Consider the following 23,050-nt stretch of genomic DNA (forward strand, 5'->3'; position numbering starts at 1 on the left):
ATCAGGAAAAATTAAATGCCAAACAATTTAATGCCAAACAATTGGTTTATCTAGTAAATTCAAATAAAATATATGCTAATGTTGATGCAATATAAAATATGCTTGATATTTATTTACCTAATAAAGCTAGGTTCAAGGCATAAGAATGCCAGAATCTAATTTGTTCAATAAGAGGAAGATTTTTCTCCATATAATGTAGACATTTTTATATTAATAATTAACCTTAATGAACTTATTGGCAGACAAATAATTACTAATATGATAAAGTAATTTACCCATATTAGCAATTTTCCTTTAGATATGAATTTAATAATTGTAAAGAATGTAAATTTAGAAACACTTTGTAATTAAAAACTAAACTAAATTCCTGTTTTCCCAATGCAAACATCATCAAATGACGGTTTTGACATTTGACCATGGAAAATTCAAGTGAATTTCTTATTTTACTTATTTATTTATTTACTTACTTACTTCTGTTTTGGAACTCAAACCCAGAACTGTGCACATGTCAAGTACTCTAACACTGACACCCCTTGCCCTAATGCCTTATTTAAAAAATACACACATAAGAAAATAGGTGCAAGTAAAAGATGTTCTTATTGCTTTATTTTCATCAGATTCCAGTGATACTAGGTATGATCCAGCAGCTACTTTCATCATATTATGTCACATTTTATGGATTAATTTTATAATGTATTCAATTTTTATGAAATATAAAAATGCCTAAAAATCTCTTCTGATCTTCACAGATATCTATACTATGAAGGGATAATTTTATAAAGAGACAACTACTATATCTATTTATTTTTGCACAATTCTTTTAAAAGGGTGAAAATAAGCAAGTGCTATCATTTTATAGGTGAAGTGCATCTTAAATCACCACTAAAGTTTCAGTCATTCTAAAGGGGTAACTTGTCTTTCTGGTATCTTTATTTGGTTTTTGTTTCCCTTGTTATGCACTTTGAAAGAACAAGCATTTTTGACAAGAAATTTTCCATCATTACAGTGAATTTTAGCATTTAAAAATAGCATACATGTCAAATAAAATATACGTCCCAGGAATAGTATACAAATATATGAAAAAAGGGGTCAAGGACCTGTCTCAATGGTAGAATTCTTGCCTATGAAATGAGAAGCCCTGAGTTTATTTTCTAGCCCAAAGAAAGAAAGAAAGAGAAAGAAGAAAGAAAGAGAGAAAGAGAGAAGGAGGGGAGGGAGGGAGAAAGGGAAAGAGGAAAGGAAGGAAGGAAGCACTACACAGTGGGGAGAACCATATTTTTAAGCATTAGTAATGTACATGTTAATAAATATATGTGTGTGCATATAAATATATATGAGAGACTGGAGAAAAAATATGGTTGATATGAAGCTTGTTATTTCTTGACAGAATAAACTATAGAAGATAACAATTTATACTGATTGCAAATTTTTGCAAATCTCCACCGAGTTATTCCAAATGGCAATGGTATTCCAGAAAGAAAAAAATAAAATTGTGATGTGTGAGAAGAACATTGGCAAGAATTGAATAGAGGAGACAAAATCGCAAAACCAAGGAGATTCCTATTAAACTACTAGGTGGGATACATGGAGAGGAAACATGTCATGGGGAGAGGTCATGTCATCTCACTTCTCTTGAAATGGAGGAACTCAAGGAAATAGTAAATACATTCTTTCTCATAAATCATTCTCTACTCCCAGCAGTCATAGGGGGTGGAGGGCAGAAGGAAACATAGATATGTCCTCGATGTTCTCTTATAATTGACCTGTCGTTATATTTAGGCAACAGATTCCAAACTCAAAGACCTTATACAATATCCCACAATGCCTTGATGCAATGGTGGTGACTATTTGTAATAGAGACTTCAGTGTAAAGTTCTTAATTTTCTAGGACTTTCTTATTTATTTCTATGTGAAGAAAAGTAGTAGGGGAGGGGGAAGAATTTTGATCTCATGTAAATAAAGACTGAAATCACTATCATCATAGTATATATGCACACACATACATACACACATAATCCAAAAGTTATTTTACAGTTCACATATTATGTAATAAATATGAAAACACTTTCTGGGCGTTTAACATGTGACAATCACTTACCCTGTGGCTGACGGCTAGGATGATATATCTGAAGGTCAAAAGGCTGTGCACTGGTTTTCTGAATCACACTGACATTCTGTCCTGTCCACTTATTGGCTTTGGACAATGTGTTGGTTCTCCAATCTGTCCAATAGACCTCACTCCCATATAGAGACACAGCAAAGGGATGAGAAAGGTATTCATGGCCTCGAATGATTTCTATCATGTTTGTTCCATCATAGAGGGCTGAGTAAATAGCATCTGACCTAGAGAAATGTAAATATATCAGTAGTTGACCAAACAGTCCAATGATATAATAGTGTAATTAAATAAATAACAGCAAATGTTTTGTAAAAATTTTATGGGCCTGTATCTGATTTGTTTAAATAAAAAAAAAGATCACTAATTTCAATGTGTCTACATGATAATACTGTATATTAGAACACTTATCAAAGTTGTTAATATTATGAGGAAAATAAAAGAAAATATGGAAAAGAGATCATTTTTAAACCTGGCATCTGTCCAAACTATCCTTTTCTCAAAGTGGTCCACAGTTAGTCCATTAGGCCAAGCCCCAGTTTTCATGTCTTTGTAGATTGTTTTTCTCCCAGCACCACTCATAGAGGCAGATTCAATGCGAGGAAAATTGGCATCCCAGTCTGTCCAGAAAAGAATTCTGAATAAAAAGAAATTAATGCTATTGTTTCAGTCAGTCATTTTTCCAAACATTAACTGAAAGCTTACTATATACTCAGCACTTGGTAAGTGAAAAATCACAGGAGAAATGGTATAATATCTCACCTAGTAGTTTAGTATCCAGAGCAAGAGACAGACTAAATAAATCCATGAATATAGAATTACAGCTTGGGAAGTATTTTGAAGGAAAAAACAGCTATGAGAGAATGGCATTCGAGTGCCTACTTACAGGTGGCAATCAAGGAGAAGCACTTGCATGGGGCTTGAGTTATGGTCTCTTTTTTTTTCTCTGAGGAAGCGATATTTTGAAACACTGTGGGTTGAGAACTTTAAAAAGAATTACAGATTCATGGACAGTTTGGGCCATGAAATATTTGAATAAATTAAAATGTTTGGACAGGATAAAAATGAACAGTAACATCCACAAAGGCAAGGCTTTAATTAATACTGTTGAAATTGGGTAATAGATACAAGAGAGCTTACTATCTCATTTATATATTTGATCATTTCTATAATCAAAGTTTAAGCATAAATGCCTTGAAATAAAGTAGATAAAATTTTTTTTAAAATGTATACGAGGACATTTATAAAAGGGTATTATTGGTTTATTTTTTCTGAAAAGACCAAAGTCCACTTATAAGATTATAACATTAGTATAAATTAATTTATATGTAAAAATAACCCCAAAATAATATAATGTGGTGCCATTTAAATACAAAGTGGAACAAAGGTTAATGGTATAAGGCTGATAGGATTTTCAGTTCAGTAGTTAAATGTCTTTCTTGAAATCAATGAATGTGAAATGGACTATGTCTCACTACGAAAGTAATTTGGATGCACATATCTTTCATTGTCATCAGATTGTTATTTGTCAGCTTTTATTTAAAATAGCTTTAGAAAATATGATTTAAAAATAGAAAAAACACCAACATAGCATCAATCAAATTTATGGTGATATCTTGATAAACAAAATTAAGTGGAAAGGCCTGCAAGTTTTCAAAAGGAAAAATAATCCCTGAAAACAAGTTTAGTAAATTTGAGAGGCATAGGTAGCCTCAGAGTAGTTGTGGAAGTGCCACACCAGATTTGGATAAGGCCACCCCTCACACTTTATAATGAGACTTCTGAAGCATCTTCTCCCTGTATAACAGAAGGGAAATTATTCTCTTCCTCTTTCTATTCAGTTAAACGTCAGACAGCTACACCAAATCTAATTCATGTATCAGTAGCCCTGCAGTTCTGTATTTTCTATACTTAGGTTTTTTGGAAATAGTCATGATGGACTCTAAAAGATGTTTTTTCCTCTGGGGGAAAATACGGCTTGGGACACTTTGTAGCATTCTAATATAAGTGAGTCTTTCATTTTTTCACTAATCATTCAAAAGTTAGTAGACTTCTTCTATACTGATCACTAGTCCTTGAAATATTTTGGTGGGAAACTTCCAACACTTTTTTATAAAATAACGTGTTCTGGAATTAGTTAGGTTAAAACTATTCTTAATTTTGTTATGAGTCAGTTCATACAACCAATCTTAAGGGTTGATTTCAAGGATCATTGTTCCATAAAATTCTAGGCACTTGTACAATGAAGTATTTTAACAAAATCATTTTTTGCAATTTATTTCTTTATATAGTTAAAATATATTAGCATTTCAATAATTGCATTCTTTCATTAAATATACAAAGACTGAATATCTCTTTGTACAGGACATATTGAAAGGTTCAGCCACAATTGCTTTTAAAAAAGAAACTAGTGTCTCAGGATTCTGCAGTTTCTACATTCATGGGCTAGTCTATATTTGGATTAAACTGAATCAATAGACCATGAACAACTTGTACCATTATAGGCATGAAAAGGACATTATCATATATCAGGTCAAGCTGCAGAAGGTGAAAAAAAAAAGATCTTTGCAAAAGCAAAGAAATTATTTATCTAAATCTTTAGATTATCTAAACCAAAAATGAGTAGAAATTAGTTTTCTATAGAATATTCCCAGATAAAATTAAAATTTTATTAAGCTGTCTCACAGATCTTCAATCACTTAATTCTGCTTTAACCAGAGCAACTGTAATAGCAGAATCCAGTTACTAACATAAATGAAAACTAAAGACTTGTAGTAGAACAGGAAGATGCCAGGTGGTATCTGAGAATAAAGGCAAGGAAAATTCAAGAACTGACCTGAGTACCCTGCTGGTGCTCACCACTCCTTCATAATAGCTCCATGTTTAAAAAGGATTCCTGTACTCTTTCAGGTCACACCTTAGCAATAAATGCAATACCTTAGAAGGGAATGAAGGAAAACTGGCTCCTCCCTAAGAGTCCCAATTTACCATCTTAGAACACCTTGTTACTGGAGATACTTAGAGCCCAAAACACTGAAGGAATATGGCATGAAGGCAGATAGGCTTGATCACATAGAAGGAAGGTGAGTGGATTTGATACTAAGGAAGCAAAGTAGGTGATTGGAAATACTTCTTATTTACCATCTGAAAAAAATATCACAGAGCTCTTAATTGCTATAGGAAGTTCATATGAAGTAAATGTGTTTCATGGGGCTCATGTTATGGTCTTTTTTTTTTCTCTGCCATGCTAAGCGAGCAAAGTGGCTAGCTGCAAACCTTCTTGTCCTTCTTGTCCTTTGTCATTGTAAACAAAGTTTACAGAATTCCCCATTAGCTGTTTTTTACTGTATACTTTGTTCTTTAAAGTGTATTCTTGAGTTCCTGTAAGTTACACATAAACAAAGTTCATACATATGCATACATTCATTTATTTAAGAAGCATTCATTGAGCACCATTATATAGGCCAAGAGTTATGGTGGATTTCATAGACTTGGAAACAATTTCTCTTGCCATGAAAAAAGCTTATAATTTAGTAGGAAAAATGATAGTATTTACACAAATTATACATCTCAAAAATTATCCACTAGATTTCTCCTAAAATATAAACTTTCAAAATAAGTTTAAATGCCTTTTGGAGTTCCTATCAATGCTGATTCACAGCTTCCTTATATATTTCATGAATAATTTGAGAAAAAAGGGAAAATCATACGTTTCTATTTTGCATAGCACAAAGGCATTAAGTAACTGAATTTAAATAAAATGATTTTTCATTGTTGTTTTTCTTGTGCTTAGTTGAACTTTGCTGTCAGTGTGTGCCTGTGCATGTGTGTGGGTATGTGTACTTACTGTTCCTATGTTCTCAGTCTACCTTATGAAAGGTTCAATGTTTTAAATAATCTCAAAATGTTTTACTGAAATAGCCAATAAACCTCAAACTATTGTAATATGTGCACTAATTTTGTAAATGTAATTGCTACAACAATACTTTACAGTGTTCACACAAACCTTGTATCTTAATCATATCAATATTGAATAAAATAATTTTAATAATAAAAAGTTCTATCTAATAATGACAGCAAAATCTGTAAACCTTTTGAATAATTCTAAGACTGGAAGACTAGAATGATTTAAGACTGTCATCTGAACTTCAGACATGTATTTCCGAAACAATTTTTAAGTGTTATTTCCTTACCCTATTTTTTTAAATTACTTTATTGCCACTGTAATCATCTTAAATAATCTCACAATTTCATAGTAGTAGCTGGTGATAGAAGGCACCATTTCTCCCAGGAACATTGTCAGATTTTCCCTATTCACTGGCTAGCTTTCTGTACTAGCCTTTTGGGCTCTCAGATGATAGCTAACTTCTGGAGATCCCTTGATATCATGGAAATAGTATTTGATATTTTTATTTAAATAGCAGTTTGTGTGTCCTTTGTGTTTCCATGTTATTTTTTCCTATCAGGTTGGATATTCTCAAATAAAATGAGTCAAACAAGTTTATTCTAAGCATTGTTAATACAATGCTGTAAAAAATGAAGTGTCACCCCAATCTTCTGGTTTTTGTTTTTTTGTTTGTTTTTTGGTCATACCATTCACAAAACTTTTGTAAATCTGTTTTAATTTTGTTCTTTTTTTTTTTTTTCTGTCTGTACCATTTGTAATTTGTGAAGTAGTAACATTTTACATTTTATTTGGGTGTATGTGCTGGAACTACATCTTTCTCCAAATGTCTCTTTATCATTGTATAGAACATTCTCATGTACATAATATTCTGAACGTGGAATGTGGTGGCACATACCACCTATAAGCCCCGATAGTAGGGAGGCTGAGACAGGAGGATCACGAGTAGTTTAAAGTCAGACTCAGTAGCTTAGTGAGACCTTGTGCCTCCTACAAAAATAAATATATAAATAAAAAGGGCTGGGGATGTAGCTCAGTGGTGGAGCTCTTGCTTAGCATGTGTGAGGCCCTGTGTTCAATCATCAGTGCCACCAAAAAAGAAATATGAAAGACAAAAAGAAAAGCCGAGAGTGCATGTCAGTAGTGGTTACCCTGAGGACAAACCCTGTTAAACATGAGATAATCCTTTGCCTGTAGTACAGGATCAGGATCAACAGTGTACTTTTATCTTGGGAATAAACAGTTGAAAAATAATGGCATTTCTCATTAAACTTAATAGGTCTTTTCAGGAGAATTGTTGTTACAGTAGGTAGTGAGTGAAAAGGGTGAAGGTAGATTGGGTAAGCTAAAGAAAATACCTCTAGGCTAAAAGAAATACCCATTTCTCAGTTCATTGCTGCCAGATCTCCCTAGTTTCCAAAGAATCCAGAAAAGTAGGGATTTTTGTTAATTCTCTCAAGATTTTAAATGTTGGCAAATGATCAAAGAAATTTCGAACACCGTGGAAAGTAAATTAAAGCAAACACCTCAGTGAGGGTTACCAATTTGGAATACCCTCTCTAGACAAACCGCTTTGCCCCTTTAGTTTGTGTTTGAATTGAGGAAAAGGAACATGAACTTCCCAATCTATTGGTTCCTGAATCTTGGGCAGAGATCAGAACAAAATGCAGAGCATGGCCAAAATTCTCACTTAAACACAGAGAAACTTTCCTCTCTTCTGTATCTCACTGAAAAATCTTTTGGCTCACTTTGCTCTCTTACTAATGCTCCCTGGACTTCATATTACTTAAAAGTACAGAGCCAAAATTCAGCAACTCTTTGGACTTGACAATGGCTTAGAATTTGAAAACTAATTATCAAGTAAGCAAATAACAGAAATTAGAACTTTCTTTCATATTAGTTGTAATTTATTTGCCATACTCTCTTCAAAACCAGACTAATGAAGACAGTAATACTATTCTTAATTCAAGAGAAATTAAAGTTGAAGAGAAGACAATTGATTTTCCCAAAAAATAAGTGACTGGGTAAGAACAGGAACTCACATTTTCTAACTCCAAATCTGCTTCTTCAAAAAAGAACAATTAAGGGAACCGTGGGCAAATATCCTGCATCGCTCAACATTTAACCTTTGTTTTTCAGAATCATGTATTTTGTCTTTCAAACCACCCAAGAGTCAGCATTATGATATTGGACTCCTTAAAGCTAAGTTTAATTTTCTTTTAAACGGACTCCAAGAACATACAAAATAAATAAAGGGTGAGGGGTTAACATCTGTGACAATTTAGAACAAAGACTGGCGCTGTGGTTTGCAACCATTAGAAACAATTACAGCATCTCTTCGGCAAGGGCAAAGAGGAATTCATTAAAGTACTGCTTCGAAAAAGAGTTGCAATAGCTTGCAATAAGGCCTAATGCCCATATTTTGAAGAAAGACCTTTTCAGCTTCTAAAAGTAACTATGTAAATAATCTTGCACCCATACTTGTGATAATAAATTTAAATTTGATGCTATACTGTATATACAACCATACACATAAACACGAAGTCATACACATATACACATATATGCATAAAATAAGTATTTTAACTCATATTTTATGAAAAAGTGAACTCAAAATTAAAATGAAAGTATATATGTTTGTATATATTACATTTATATGTGTGTATATATATACAGACACATATACATATGAATATATATGCTGATCAAATTATATATGATTATAAAATCATTTAAAAATTAATAATATTAAAAATTACTAGCATTTAAAAATTACTAAAATATATATATATATATATATATATATATATATATATATATATACATACACATATATACATACTAGGGGTTTAACCCAGGGATGTTTTACTACTAAGCTACATCCCCAGTCCTTTTTTTTTGTTTATACTGAAACAGAGTCTCCCTAAATTTCTTCTTGATTTGTGATCCTCCTGACACAGCCTCTCAGATCACAGGGAATTACAGGCAGCCAGCAATGAAATATTATAGTTTTGATGCCAAAGTGAATTCTTAAAAGTGAAACTTCTTTACCCATATCTTGGGTCCAAAGCAATGGCCCTAGGGTGTTCCATGGCTCCTGCTATTAGTGTAGTTCTGAGGGAACCATCCAGTTTGGCCACTTCAATTTGGTCCAGATTACTGTCTATCCAGTATATGTTGCCTGCTATCCAGTCCACAGTCAGGCCTTCTGGGGTAGCCAGGCCATGCTCCACAACCACCTCTATTGCACTGACACCTATAAGGAAAAAGAAACCAACATGTACGGTGCATTTTAGAAATGTGTAAAACCCTAAAGAAAATGCCTCTCTGCACTCAGCAGTACAAACTACATAAACATTATTTCACTTTGAGAGAGATTGCAAAAGTGTTAGATACCCAAACTTAGAATTACTGATCTTCCTCACTAGATATATTTAATCTTGTAAATCCTTGTAAATCCTGTCAGTACTAGTGCGATGGAATTTTTAAACAAGGGAGAGACTAATAACAATAACAAGGTGAGGTTATAAAAACAGTTGTTTTTTGTTTCTACCTCTGTAAGAAGAACAAACGATTATGGAAACAATAAAATAAGGTCTTTAGAATTAGTGCAATTTAATTCAAATGTTGATCTTCAAGGGTAGAGTAAAATAAGGAGAAAACATCTACCTGGGGCAACATACATCAAGGCAAATAAACATTCTTACTTTTTTTCTTTTTGGAAACATGACAGATAACAGAACTATTACTGTATTTAACTCAACATAGATAAGCCCAAATCACACCCTCCTCCCCAGGGCACAAGACTTGTAAAGGATATAGCAAGGAGGCAAATAAGAGAAAAAACATCACTGTGAAGTGAAATAAAAACAAGCAAATTGGCAATGTCCACCAATATTTGTATTATCCAGTACTTACTTATCTTACAGAAATTTTTAAGATCTCATTTTATAAATACTTTTCTAATTGAATAATATCAGAGTTTATGACACTGCTAAGACTTTTCGTTAGACATTTTAACAGTGTGATTTGTTTACTTGTTAACCAACTAATCCCATGGATTTAAATTCAACATTTTAAAGAAATATTTAGTAATATGACAGAGCAAAAATTCACACATCACAATTATATTGTTTACACATTCCTCTTTCTCAAAATTGCAAAGATGATTTAGAGAAGAATTAACAATTTGATGGAAATACTTTGCTCCTGGAATGCTACACACATTTCCAGAGAAATATTGTATATATTTATCTCAAAGCCTTGCTACTTAAGAAAGATCTAATTAAGACAAAATAGCTAAACCAAAATATAGCAAAAATAGTACATGTAGTGGTCTTTGTAATAACTTTTTTATTATTCTTTGAATAATGTTGAAAGAGAGTGATAAAAGAAGAAACAAATTGTTTTACAAAAAATTTAACAGCTAGTTTGTAGAAGTCACCCCTATTCAAATGGTAAATAAATGTATTCACCATAAGTATATGGAGTGTCCACACTGAAAATGGGGTGAGCAGCAGAGTCCAGTCCTGTACCCCAAAATTTCTTCACACATGTGCTTGACCTCTGTGATTTTATATATAATAGAGCTATAAAAATGCAAAGTCAAAGATGAACCGAAATTCTTTCTGACAACATAGTTTTTAAAATTTTTCACTTAAAAGTAACTTGAACATTAAACTTATGCTTACCTCCACTCTCCGAAAGCTTGCCCCTGTATATCCTGTCTTCTACAACATCTGTCCAATAAAGTAAACTTTGATTGAAGTGAAAATCAAGTGCTATGGTGTTTCTCAATCCAGGAACCAGTAGACTATAGTCTCTTTTATGAAGATCAATTCTTCGAATTTCATGGCGAATAGAAAAGATGATGAATGCTTCAAAAGGATCTGAAATTAAATTTATTTTTAATAGGCTTAAGAAAATATTTATATACTTCAAGTAAGTGAAATAAAATTTCTGAGCTAAAAATCCATTCGTTTTAAAGTATAATTGATTTTATAGTTCTCTCTCTCTTAAGAGGCAATTTCTTTCAATCTAACATTAAAAAGAAAGTAGAAAACCTTAGGTTTATGCATATTCATTAAAGTGAATGAATAAAATGGATGCATATTTATTAATGTGTTTTTATTTGTTGAATTTGTATACACTGACTCTAATGAAAGAATACAAGATTAGTTCTAACAGAAGGACAAAATGGAAGATATTCTGTTTTCTTAGATTTTCAACAAAGCTCAGATACATCACCATACAGATTGTGAAGAATTGACTCAAACTATCTCTGTCACTCTTAGCCAATCACATATCTACAGATCTACTAAGGCAAAAAGTCCAAAAAAAACCCAGACTTTTATGAAGAGAGTTATTGGGCTTACATTTTAATTAAGAGTGCTTCCTACAGGAAGGAAGACAGAAGGTTTCTACACTGTCCTGAAGTTTCTACACAGTCCAAAGTGCTTCCCACACGAAGACAGAAGCTTACCATATACTTCCCTACTAGATTTTCAACCAAGATCAGGCCTGAGTCAGGAGAAAGGGAACAACTTTCATAAACAAATATGGGGTTATTTTTTAAATTACCTAACAGAAAAAATGTATCAATACCTAGAAGTTACTAAAATTATATTATTATTTCAAAAATGTGTCAAGTCTTATACTAATCACTGTGAGACCTACTAATAATGAACTAGGCATGAATTTTGTTAGATGAACACACATTTTGAGAAAGGGACACCTGTTCTCAAATATTTCCTGTTACCATGTCAGTGCCACATTTTTTTGAATTATCTTTTAAGAAAATCAATATTCTTCCCAAGTCTAAACCATTTCTTAGAATATGGGCTGCTGTAATCATCACTCCCCATAGAAATGTAATTGGTCCAAGGTGTAGAAACTTCCAGCAAACTTTTCCTACAGATCCAGAGTCTCTTTTCCTACAGAACTCTGTGCTCTGTGCTGCCAGTGTTCATATCCTTGCAATTAAAAATTGTAGAATGTGGCAAGCAAAACCCAGGGCCCAGTGTTATGCCATGTGCATCTAAAGATGGCGACTGGCAGAGAGCAAACGCGTCCTGATTATGCCTGGAGAGAGGCAGGAAGTGTTTACAATTGGCTGTATGATAATCAGTTCAGCTGCCTAGCACGTGGACAGATATACTTTACATGTATGCTTGAGCGAGTGATCGCTTGACCTTTAACAGGATTGGATGGACATATCTGGTTACAATTGCTTATGCATGAGACTGCTTATATATTGAGGGTGATATCTGAATAAAGCAGAAGCTGCTTCATGAACTTCTGAAGAGTATGTGTCTTTTGTCCTGCTGGTTGGGCCGAAAGAGAAGGAGCGGCACCAGCCGCGTGAAGCAACCCAGGCTAAGAAGCAGTGGTTTTCTGTAGTAGAAGAATAAAGAACCACAAAGAATGAACCAGAAAAGATCTGGAGAGAGACCATTTCCTATGGAAATCCAAATATGTAGTTCCTATTGTCTTTAATGCTAGTTCCTCTCTACAAAACCCCTATATGTTTCCTAGGCTTTGAATATGTAAGCCAAGATACTTAATCATTTATTCACTTAATTTCAAGTGGTTTTCTGTGAACTATGACCAGGTTTATGTTCTCATTAATCTCATTCCCTCATGGTAGTCTTTCCTGATTAGTTTTCTAATAAATGCTCATCATGGTAAGTTTATATATCACCATAGCCTGTTTATTCTCTTTGAAGTGTACTTTCAAATCAGTACTTACTTGTTTATATCTCTCTTCCTTACAAGACTATAAACTGAGAAAACAGGGATCATATCTTGACTGTCTTGTTCATTATTCTATCCAAAACATCTAGCCCAGGGGAAAACATTAATACCAGTTCTTATATTCAGGAGAGTGTTAACCTAAGTTGTTAGCCCTTGGTGTGGAGGAATCACTTCACAATTTTCCACTGGACTTGAATCTGCTTTAGGAAGCCCTGCCATGTTCAGCAGGGCCACCTCCTTGACCTCAAGCTGACTACAGGATATAAGCAATTTCAGTCAAGAACAGAAAAACTGTTCAGAAGACTAGCAGACCTATTGGCAAAAAATACATGTCCTATTGTGACCACCGAGGACATGTACTGCATAGCCTGTGCCCTTCATTGCACAATGCTGCTATGATGAGTGACACTGTGGAAATTGGGTGTACAAATGAGAACAACTTGTCCTACCCAACTAAAATAGAACCAAGAGACCACAAGTAAAAATCATTCACATCCCAGATAAAGGTTCCACACACTGCCCAGCCAGGCCCAGCACGCTGTGAGTTTTTAAAGGTTGAATACACGCAGCAACTGATGATAAATCAGACAACATAAAATCAAGACTAGCCATGTTTAGTTGCTACTATCACTGATACAAATGCTTTAAAAATTTGAAATTCAGATTTCAGGCTTTTCAAAATAGAGAAAATAGTTGTATTAGATGAGCAGCTTCATGAAAGAAAGAATACTTAATTTTAGAGTAGGCGCCCTTGTTTGATTTTTCTGCAATGGGTATAAACTGCTGTTTGTAAACGTCTTTATCTTTTCAGGAATTAATTGTCCTTACCTGTAAAATGGAATTAATAATAAATTCTTTTCAACCAAACTTGAACTATAATCAGAATGCAGTTAAATAACTATGACAATTTATTTCATAAGCTGAAAATAATCACAGTAAATATATAGGTAAACTATGATGTAACCAAAAAGTAATACATTTGAAAAAAAAATCTTAAGGCTTATGTTTGCTCCCAACTAGCACTTAAATTTGAAAAATTAAACACTCTGATTCTCAGGTTTTTTTTAAACTTTTATAAAATATGCAATATATTTTTACCTTGAAAATTGTTGACAAAAGAGTGAACACTTAACAAAATCTTAATAAATGCTTAAAAATTATTATGAATATTTAATCACAGACATCACTCAAAGGAACAAACAAAAGAAATACTGCATAGCAGAAAAGGTTGCAATGATACATCAAGAAGAAATCAGATATTTCTAAGCATGTATTGAAACTAGTGAAATTTCAACTCTGAAGAAATTCTTCATACTTTAGTTAGTTTGCCCTTAGCAGTGAATTATAGGTTCAGGAGCTTCTTGCTAGAGAAACTTACACCTAATTCATGTTAAAGGACATATAGTTTTAAAACGGCCCATTAATGATATCATACCTTGTCCTTAAGAAATCACATTAGAAGAAGAAATAAATAAAAAAAAAAAAGAAAGGGGGTGAGAAAGGTCCATCTTTAAGATGACCTTAAAAGACATCTGTTGCCAAAATGCTGCAATATTAGAGGAAGGCGGAAAAGGATGCTGAGATTGTGGAAGGTTCTGACAGAGGATGCTGGTAATTATAAATATTAAAAAGTGCCTGTGGAGCACAATTCTCAGAGAAGGTGGCTCACCCTTAGGGATAAATCCCACAATCCTTTGGTTAAAAAATTGAATAGAAGTAACAACCAGGTCTCAGGATCTTCTCTGAGTCCACTGCCTATGAAGACTCCAAAAGAGAGTCTGAATAAAGAAACAAACAGGCATGCAACATTAGTGAAAGAAAACAAACTCGAAAAGCTACATAATGCATTCTACTGTCTAATGTATAACTAATTAGAACAAATTTAAAAATTAGAAAAGAGAGAAATAAAACTACATACTATATTATTCCCTTTCTTTGATATGCTGGCAAAGGAAAAACAATAAAAACTAAAAATAGAAAAGTAGATGCCAGTAGCAAGACCAGCAGGGTGAAGAGCTTGATTATGAAGGAGTATGGAAAATGTTAGCATCTCTATTTTAATCATGGTGGTGATTCTGTGAGTGTGTGCATTTGTCAAAACTATAACCTAAAAAGGGTGCATGTTACCTTCTATGAATTAATTATAAATAGCTCCTCACTAAAACCAATAGAAAAGAAAACCTAGAGAAAAAAAAAACTACAAGAGAAAGAGAAAGAACAGGAGAAAGGACAAAACAACTACTGATGTATTGATATCACTTATGATTGCTAAGTAAAATTTCTATTTTAAACATTATCAAACAAACAACAAAGGAAGGAAAAGCGTTATTATGATCAAATGAGGCTATTTTGCAATTACAAATATATTTCAATAATGTCTATTAATGATTGATCAGGCTAGTATATCAAAAAGAAAATCATGTATCCTCTGAATATCCAAATTAAATAGGATAAAGTTTAAAATCCATTCTGAATGATAGCTTCAAAATTAAAATATGTGAATGCTTCTTTAAAAGTATTGACTTGTATCATGCATGCATAAATATATGTGTATAATCTATTCATAATCTAAAATTCAGCATTATGTTCAAAAAGGAATCAGTGGAAGCAAGAAGAAAGGTCAGAGACACCAACACTACCTTTTCACATAGTTCTGAAAGTTCTAGTTGATAGAGACAAGGGAAAATAAAAAGAGTTACAAAATGGAAAGGAGGAACTCAAATTCATTAGTCTACCTAACGGCAAAGGCAATTGAGAATACGAAATGGGGAAAGAATAAATGTACATGATCAACAACAGCAAAAAAGAAACGAAATATAGGAAAAGTCATTAAGAAATATATAATATGTACATGAGGAATCTTAAGACACTAATGAGAGGAATAAGAAATTCAGTGAATGAAAAAGCACATAGGTATCATTAGAAAAAAATGAACCTCTCAAAAGATTTTTCTTCTGCCAGAATTAATTTATAAATTTACTGTAGTACTAAAATCTTACCAATGTCATTATTTAAAATAATACACAGTCATTATAAAGAAAATCACTAGAAAAATTCTAAGAGAAATATATAATAGATATTAGCTCTAAAATGTAGTAAAATATATTATATCAGCTGACCTGCAGCTAATTGGCTTAGCAGTAGGTAGTTTTAGGGGACCTGGAGAATAAATAACTCAAAAAATTTTCTTAATTAATAAAAAAAAAATTTCAAATGACTTCAAATACTGATATAATGAATGAAACAAACTTTTAGAAGTAAGAATTACTGAATTATATTCAAAACTATAGAATGAGGAAGGACTTCCTGAATTTGACATAACCTAAAGAATAAAATAATATTTAATGTACATTAAAAAATTATAGCAGAAAAATAATAAAATATAAAAAATCAAATGACAAGGCAAAATATCTGAAATATAATAAGTAATAAATTATTTAATATATATGTGTTCCTGATCATTAACAAGAAAAGTATTCCAATAATGGAAAATGCTTATTAAAAGGATAATTTATAAAAAATAAAATATAAGCAACTTCTTTTTTTTCATTTGGTGCTGGAGGTTAAACCTAGAGGATCACACATGCTAAGCAAGGACTCTACCTCTGAGCTACATCTCCAGCCCTTAAACAACTATAAACCAAGGAGTCTGTAAAAATAAAAATAATAATAATAAAACAAAACAACTATAAAATTTTAAGAAGTGTTCAATTTCTCTAAGAAAATGAGAAATGGATTTTAAAACAATGGAAATGTTTGGTAAGATATCGTATTGATTAGACTGTAGAGAAGAGAAACACTGATACATTGATAATGAAAAGTGTACACTATTCTAATTCATATGATGAGTTGATGGACAACATCCATCAAAGCTTAAGTACATATGTTTCTTAATCAAGTAAGTCAATTGATAAGGAATGGTTCCAAAGTAATAATTGTAGATGTGAAAAATTGTAGATGAGCAAGAAAATCCTTTGCAATAGTATTTGTAGTTGCAAAAGCTTAAAAACAGCATAAACATTCATCAACATATGGCTGGATAAATAAAGTTTGGCACAGGCACATTATATAGGGCCATGTAAATGAATGTAATTGATGCACTGGTATTAATATGGAATGATGTCCAATATTTTGTAAGTTAAAAACAGCAAGATGCAGGATGTATAGCAACTAAGTTAGCATGTAAGTTTAAAAATAAAAAGGTTTTCTAGACTTATCTGAAACTAAATCATGGAATATTTCTTGAAGGTTTAATGAAGGAATATTGTTATATCTGTCATGAAAACTGATGAAAGAAAACTAATTTTCATTTTATTTTAAATTAGTTGATTTTTTATCATTAACATATGGTTTACTATTAATGTTCTTTTTCTTTTTCTTTCCTTTTTTCTTTTTTTTTTTCCAGTGCTGGATATTGAACTTATGCTAGGAAATTAAAATTGCTCTACCATTGAGTTATACCTCTAACCTCCCAAATTAAACTTCAGGTACAAAAACTCAAACAAGTTAATTGAAGGAATTACCCTTTCCACATTCTTAGAAACACTCATAAATAAAACAAGAATTGTTGGAACATGACATATATGCTGATCAAGGTAATTCAAGATAAATACTGTAAAACATGTTTTTTTCCCTTCAGAAAAGCTCATATTTTTATTATAGTAATATTTAAGAGTTCAGTTATTGCTGTTACTTTCTTGCTCTATTTGAGAAAGTGTTGTACTAAAAATTATTGACTTCTGTTCAAACGGATGTACAGAGAAACATTAATAGAAATTCTACAATAGAAGACACCGATTGCTGCAAATATAGGGAAGGAAATAAAATATCTGTATCTCACTATCATTATTTATAAAATAAATGTGTGTGTGTGTGTGCGCGCGTGTGAAGCATTTGTTTTAACATTTTATGAATGAAGAGCCTTGGTTTCCTCATGAATCAAAATTAACATTAGCTAGCATAGACTTCATAGCAAATAGCCTTTATAGAAAAAAAGTTTACTATCACATGATAAGAAAATAATTCAACAATAAGATAAAATTCCTGAAATGGTTGTGGGTGATAATATAAGCAAAAGATACATAAGGTGAAGTTTAATAGAATTAAATGGAGAAATTGTAAGCTCATTATCATATTGTGGAATTTTAGCCACCATACTCTCACAAATTTATAGAGCACATAAAAGAAAAATTATCATGATAAAGATGATTGGAATAAAAAAAACTCAGCTCACAAGAAAATATATTGAAATCTATGCATTAAAAGAGGGGACATATTCTCTTTTTTTAAGCACAAAACATTTTACAAAATGGGCATGTTCTAGTTCACAGTCTGAAAAGAAAGCAAATAATTAATTTAATAATGAATACATGCTCTGAGTGCAGTGTAATTAAATTAAAAGTCAATAACAATAGTTGTCATCTCCTTATATGCTTTAAAACTAAAAATAATTTTAAAACAAAAATAATTACTAAGGAATTTCTTGAGCACTATGTTCTCAAATGGAAATATGAGACATTTAATAACAGGCACATTGAAAACCTCAGAAACCTATACCATTCAAAAATAAAAAGAAACAGATGGCACCAAATGTATATATCAGAAAGCATGAACAATTAAAATTTAACAAGTTAGACAAGCAGCTCCTTAATGGTTTAGTAAGGAGTCCAAAAATTCTTTCTTTCCTAATAACATGAAAAGATCAAAGCCTTGCAAAATTCCATGAGAAGTTTATTTAAAACAAACAATATATATAAATACAAAGAGCACAATGTGTGGTGTTTTAACAATATTTATCCTATCACTTTCTTCCCAGCTTAATCATAGACTTAAATGGCTCATAAATCATCAGAGGGGGCAGAGCAGTTTGGAGTCACTCCAAAATCCAATTCTCAGAAATTGTTCAGTGATGGGTGGAGGTTCTTTTCAAAAATGGTGCTGGGATAACTGGATATTCACATGCAAACAAATGGTGGAGCAACTGATCTCATACCATATCCAAAAATTAAAACAAAATGTATCATAAAAACGTGAGCCACAACTATACAACTACTAGAAGAATACATAGGAATATATTTTAGTGATCTGCAATTAGAAATGGTGCATTAGTTATAAACATAAGCAATAAAGGAAAAAAGTAAATTGAATGCCATCAAAATTAAAAACTTTTGTGTTCAAAAGGAACAATTTAGAAAGTAAAAAGACAACCAAGAGATGGGAAAAAAACATTTCCAAAACATATATCTGACTAGGGAGTTGTATCCAGAATTCATAAAGAACAATTATGATTCAACAATGAAAATATGAATTACCCAATATAAAAGATCTGAATGGGCATTTCTCCCTGTACAATACAGAACTGATCAATAAGCACTTGAAAAAAAAAAATGTGCACAGAAACATTAGTCATCAGGCAAATGTACATCAAAAGTACAATGAGATACCACTTCATACCTAACGATGTCTATAATCAGAAAGATAGATGGTAATGACTGATGGAAAGGATGCAGAGAAATTGGAACCCTCAAACAATGCTGGTGGAATTTTAAATAATGCAGGCACTTTGCAAAGCAGTTTGGCTGTTTTTCAAAATGTTAAATATTACCATATTTAGTTCTATATGACCCAGCAATTCCAATTCTAGTTATAACCCAAGAGAATTGAAAATGCATGTTGACACAAAACCTTGCATATGAATATTCATAGCAGCATTATCATAATAACTCTCAAAGTGGAAACAATCCATAAGCCCATCAACTGATGAATGGATAAAAAATGTTGCATATCCATATAACAGATACATTATTCATCAATGAAAAGAAATGAAGTAGTGATATACACTAAAAATAATGAAAATAATATTCAAAGTGAAAGAAATCAGTCATAAAAGAACATATCATATATATTGTATGGTTCTACTATAAAATGTCCAGAATTGGCAAATCTACAGAGGCAGCAAATAGATTAGTGGTTTCCAGTGTCCAAGGTAGGTATTGATGGGAGTGATTGCTAACAGGCATGAAGTTTGTTTTGGAGTTGACTGAATTATTCTAATATTAGATTGTGGTAATGGTTGCATTGAATTGTACATTTTGAAATGAATTTTATGGTATGCGAATCATATCTCAATTCCTCTTTTATTAAAAAGAATTATGGTTGATAAATGTCAAAATTTGTATAAAAATTGTACAAATACTCTTTTAGTTCACAGTTAATAGTACAGGTTCACATTGCATTACATGTTTTTACCTCATTCAGACTTTCTATATAATTGTGCTCATGTCTGAATATTTTGTCATGTACCAAAGAAAGATTAGCTGGGCATGTTGGTACATGTCTGTAAACCCAACAGCTCAGTAGGCTGAGGCAGGAGAATTGCAAATTCAAAGCCAGCCTCAGCATCTTAGGTCGTAAGCAACTTAGTGAGATCCTATCTAAAAATAAAGAGTGGGAGTTGTGGTTCAGTGTTTAAGTGCCCCTGGGTTCCATCCGCAGTACCAATAAAGAAAGGAAGATTAACACAGCATGTCAAAAATTTGGTGCTGTTTCTTTTCTGTTTGTGCTACTTGAATTAAATAGTGAATCAATTCTTTTAAAACTAATATTTCAACTAAAGAATTCAAAAAATAAAGAACTAACTCAAAGAAATCTTAAAAAAGAACAGAAATTGATAAAATAGAACAAAAGAGATTATCAAGGAAACCCAAAGCCATTTTTCACAGGAAGAAACTGAGGCACAAAAATTTGTATAGCTAACCTATGTTGTTAATGTAGTTAATAAGATGAAGAGAAGGAATTTGATCCTGTATGCTGCCTAGTGTTAGCAACAATTGAGAGAATCAGGAGCTCTCATAAATTGTTGAGGACAGTGTGTATTTCTATGGCCATTTGGATGTATTTGACTATAATAGAACAGAACATGTGCAACTGAACATGATGACATTTGAATATGTGGTTCAGCTTGTGTACAAGTAAACATCATAAACATGTTCACTATATCATCACTTGATATTGCAAAACACTGCAAACAATCTACAAGGCCTTAAAGATGAGAGAATTGACCAAATTATAATCTGTTTACAGAGTAGAATGCTACATGCAGTTAGATGGAATAAACAGAGCTACAGTAAATGCAGGAAGAAATCCCAAAATATGCATGAGTAAAAAGAAACAAGTTTCAGATGTGTAAACTGTGTATGACTTGAGTAATTTTTCTTATTTTTCTTTTGCTGGGGAGTAGGGTACTGGGATTGAATCCAAGGCCTTACAGGTTCTATTAAACCACTCTATCACTGAGCTACATCCCCTTTTTACTGTTTTTTTTTTTTCAATTTTTATTTTTGAACATTGAGGTTATTTATTCCAATTTCTTTTCTTGCTTTTCTTTTTTTTCGTTTTTTTTTTTTTTTTTTTTTTTTTAATTTTTTTTTAAACCAGGGATTGAACCCAGGGGCGCTTACCCACTAAGTAGTGTCTCCAGCCCTGTTTTGTGTTTTCATTTAGAGACAGGGTCTTGCTGAATTGCTTAGGGCTGGCTAAGTTGTTGAGGCTGGTTTTGAATTCATGATCCTCCTACTTCAGCCTCCTGAGCCACTGGGATTACAGGTATGTGCCACTGCATCTGGCTTCCCCTTTTTTACTTTGATTTGAGACAGATCCTTGCCAAGTTGAGCAGGTTGGCCTTGAGCTTGTGGTCCTCCTGCCTCAGACTCCCCAGCAGTCAGGACTATAGGAATGTACTACCACACAAGCAATATTGCATGTTCTCTAAGAACACAAACTATAATAAAAGAACAGATATACCAATTTAATAAAACAGTATTGGGGATATAAAAATACATGCACAAAGCACTTGAAAGTTACCTAATATTTTATTACAATTAGAAAATGATTTAAATCATGAATGACAAGTGCTGAATATTTAAAAAATATTGACTGAATATATTGCTCCCAACTGTTTTCAAACATGTTTGAAAGGTTTCATGATGAATTAAAAATCAATTAAAAAAAACACATTTAGCATTCTCTGAAAAATGTCTATTTTATTAAAATTCCTCCATGATTTTTTAAGTTCTTAGATTTATTGTGGTCAATTTTGGGCTGAGATAATATCTCTTTGATAAATATTTACTTGGTTGCACTTGACTAAATTAAACAGTTTAATGGAGATAAAAAATTAATAATTTTTAAATTCCTTCAGAATTCAACTTTGAATCTAGATAACATCCCAAAGTACCTCTACTTTTCGGATTTCTATTTATCAATTAAATTATTATTTCCTCTTTGAGAGAATAAAGTTATAATGAATAATCTAATATGTCATTTCATAAAGTAGTGGGAATCATGAATACTGAATTTTAAAATCCCAACTTTTGTATGATTTTTACTTTAATCAAAAGAAACCCTGCATAAAATATTTGGAGCTAAAATACAATAAATAAATTTCAGGTTTATTTCAATATTGATGTAGCTATAATAACTTCTTTGGGGGAAAACTCAATTTGGAATGAATATCAGTAAATTGTGAAGGAGTAATCCATTTTTACTGTCTTCTAAAAATGCTTTCAGTATACTAGCTCCTGTCTCATAAATGACTGAAGTTAACAGCTCAAACCAACATATCATATTCTTAATATAGAAGTGGCCTGTAATTTTTCTGCTATAACACAAGAGTTGACATATGTATAAAACAAAGGTTACAATTTACATTTTTATAGTGATGAATTTCATGTTTATAAATGTAGTATAGAGCAAGTAGACACTCAGAGCCTATAGTCTTTGGTCTACAAATCTTATTTTTCTTTGATTTTCTTTGGGTGCCACTACTGGTTCACAGAATAATTTTTATAAGTCATAATATGAAAGCAGAAGATGACTTGTCTTTTAAAAAAGACTTTGTTATAGGACTTTTCAGGGCAAATTGTTATTATAAATGTACAACTAGCAATTCTATATGAATAGTTCCGATTCTTTATCGGATATAGAAAATCAGACAAAAATGATATTATAGTTAAAATGTTTTTCTTTCTCATTTTAGAGCTTTTACTGTCTTTTCTGTTCTTACATTTAAGAATTTATTGGAATTTCTCTGCCCCAAAATCAGATAAATTTACTTTACAGAGCAAAATCTTATAAAGTGGTAAATGGTATATCGTTTCTCTGGCTCAATGTATGTTATTACTACCTTTTCCGCATTCCTCAAGCTACAACCACTTTGGGAGTGAATGATAGTCAAATATTACTGCAGTATGATAGACATAAAGGCATGGAGAATAGAC

The 23,050-nt window shown here is 32.0% G+C and overlaps 1 protein-coding gene across 5 annotated transcripts in view; it reads right to left on the minus strand.

The window, feature by feature from the left end:
• The window catches only part of LRP1B (LDL receptor related protein 1B), a 1,899,381-nt gene that overhangs the window by 645,958 nt on the left and 1,230,373 nt on the right, over positions 1-23,050 (minus strand). For all 5 annotated transcript variants that reach the window (XM_079135584.1, XM_079135585.1, XM_079135582.1 and 2 more), the window contains exons 24-27: positions 10,712-10,909; positions 9,072-9,276; positions 2,589-2,753; positions 2,099-2,343 (exon numbers count right to left, since the gene is read on the minus strand). In XM_079135584.1, the coding sequence (XP_078991710.1) occupies positions 2,099-2,343; positions 2,589-2,753; positions 9,072-9,276; positions 10,712-10,909 (813 nt within the window). The remainder of the gene's footprint in view (positions 1-2,098; positions 2,344-2,588; positions 2,754-9,071; positions 9,277-10,711; positions 10,910-23,050) is intronic.

This window comes from Sciurus vulgaris (assembly GCF_902686455.1).
Source record: "Sciurus vulgaris genome assembly, chromosome: 3".
Taxonomy (NCBI): domain Eukaryota; kingdom Metazoa; phylum Chordata; class Mammalia; order Rodentia; family Sciuridae; genus Sciurus; species Sciurus vulgaris.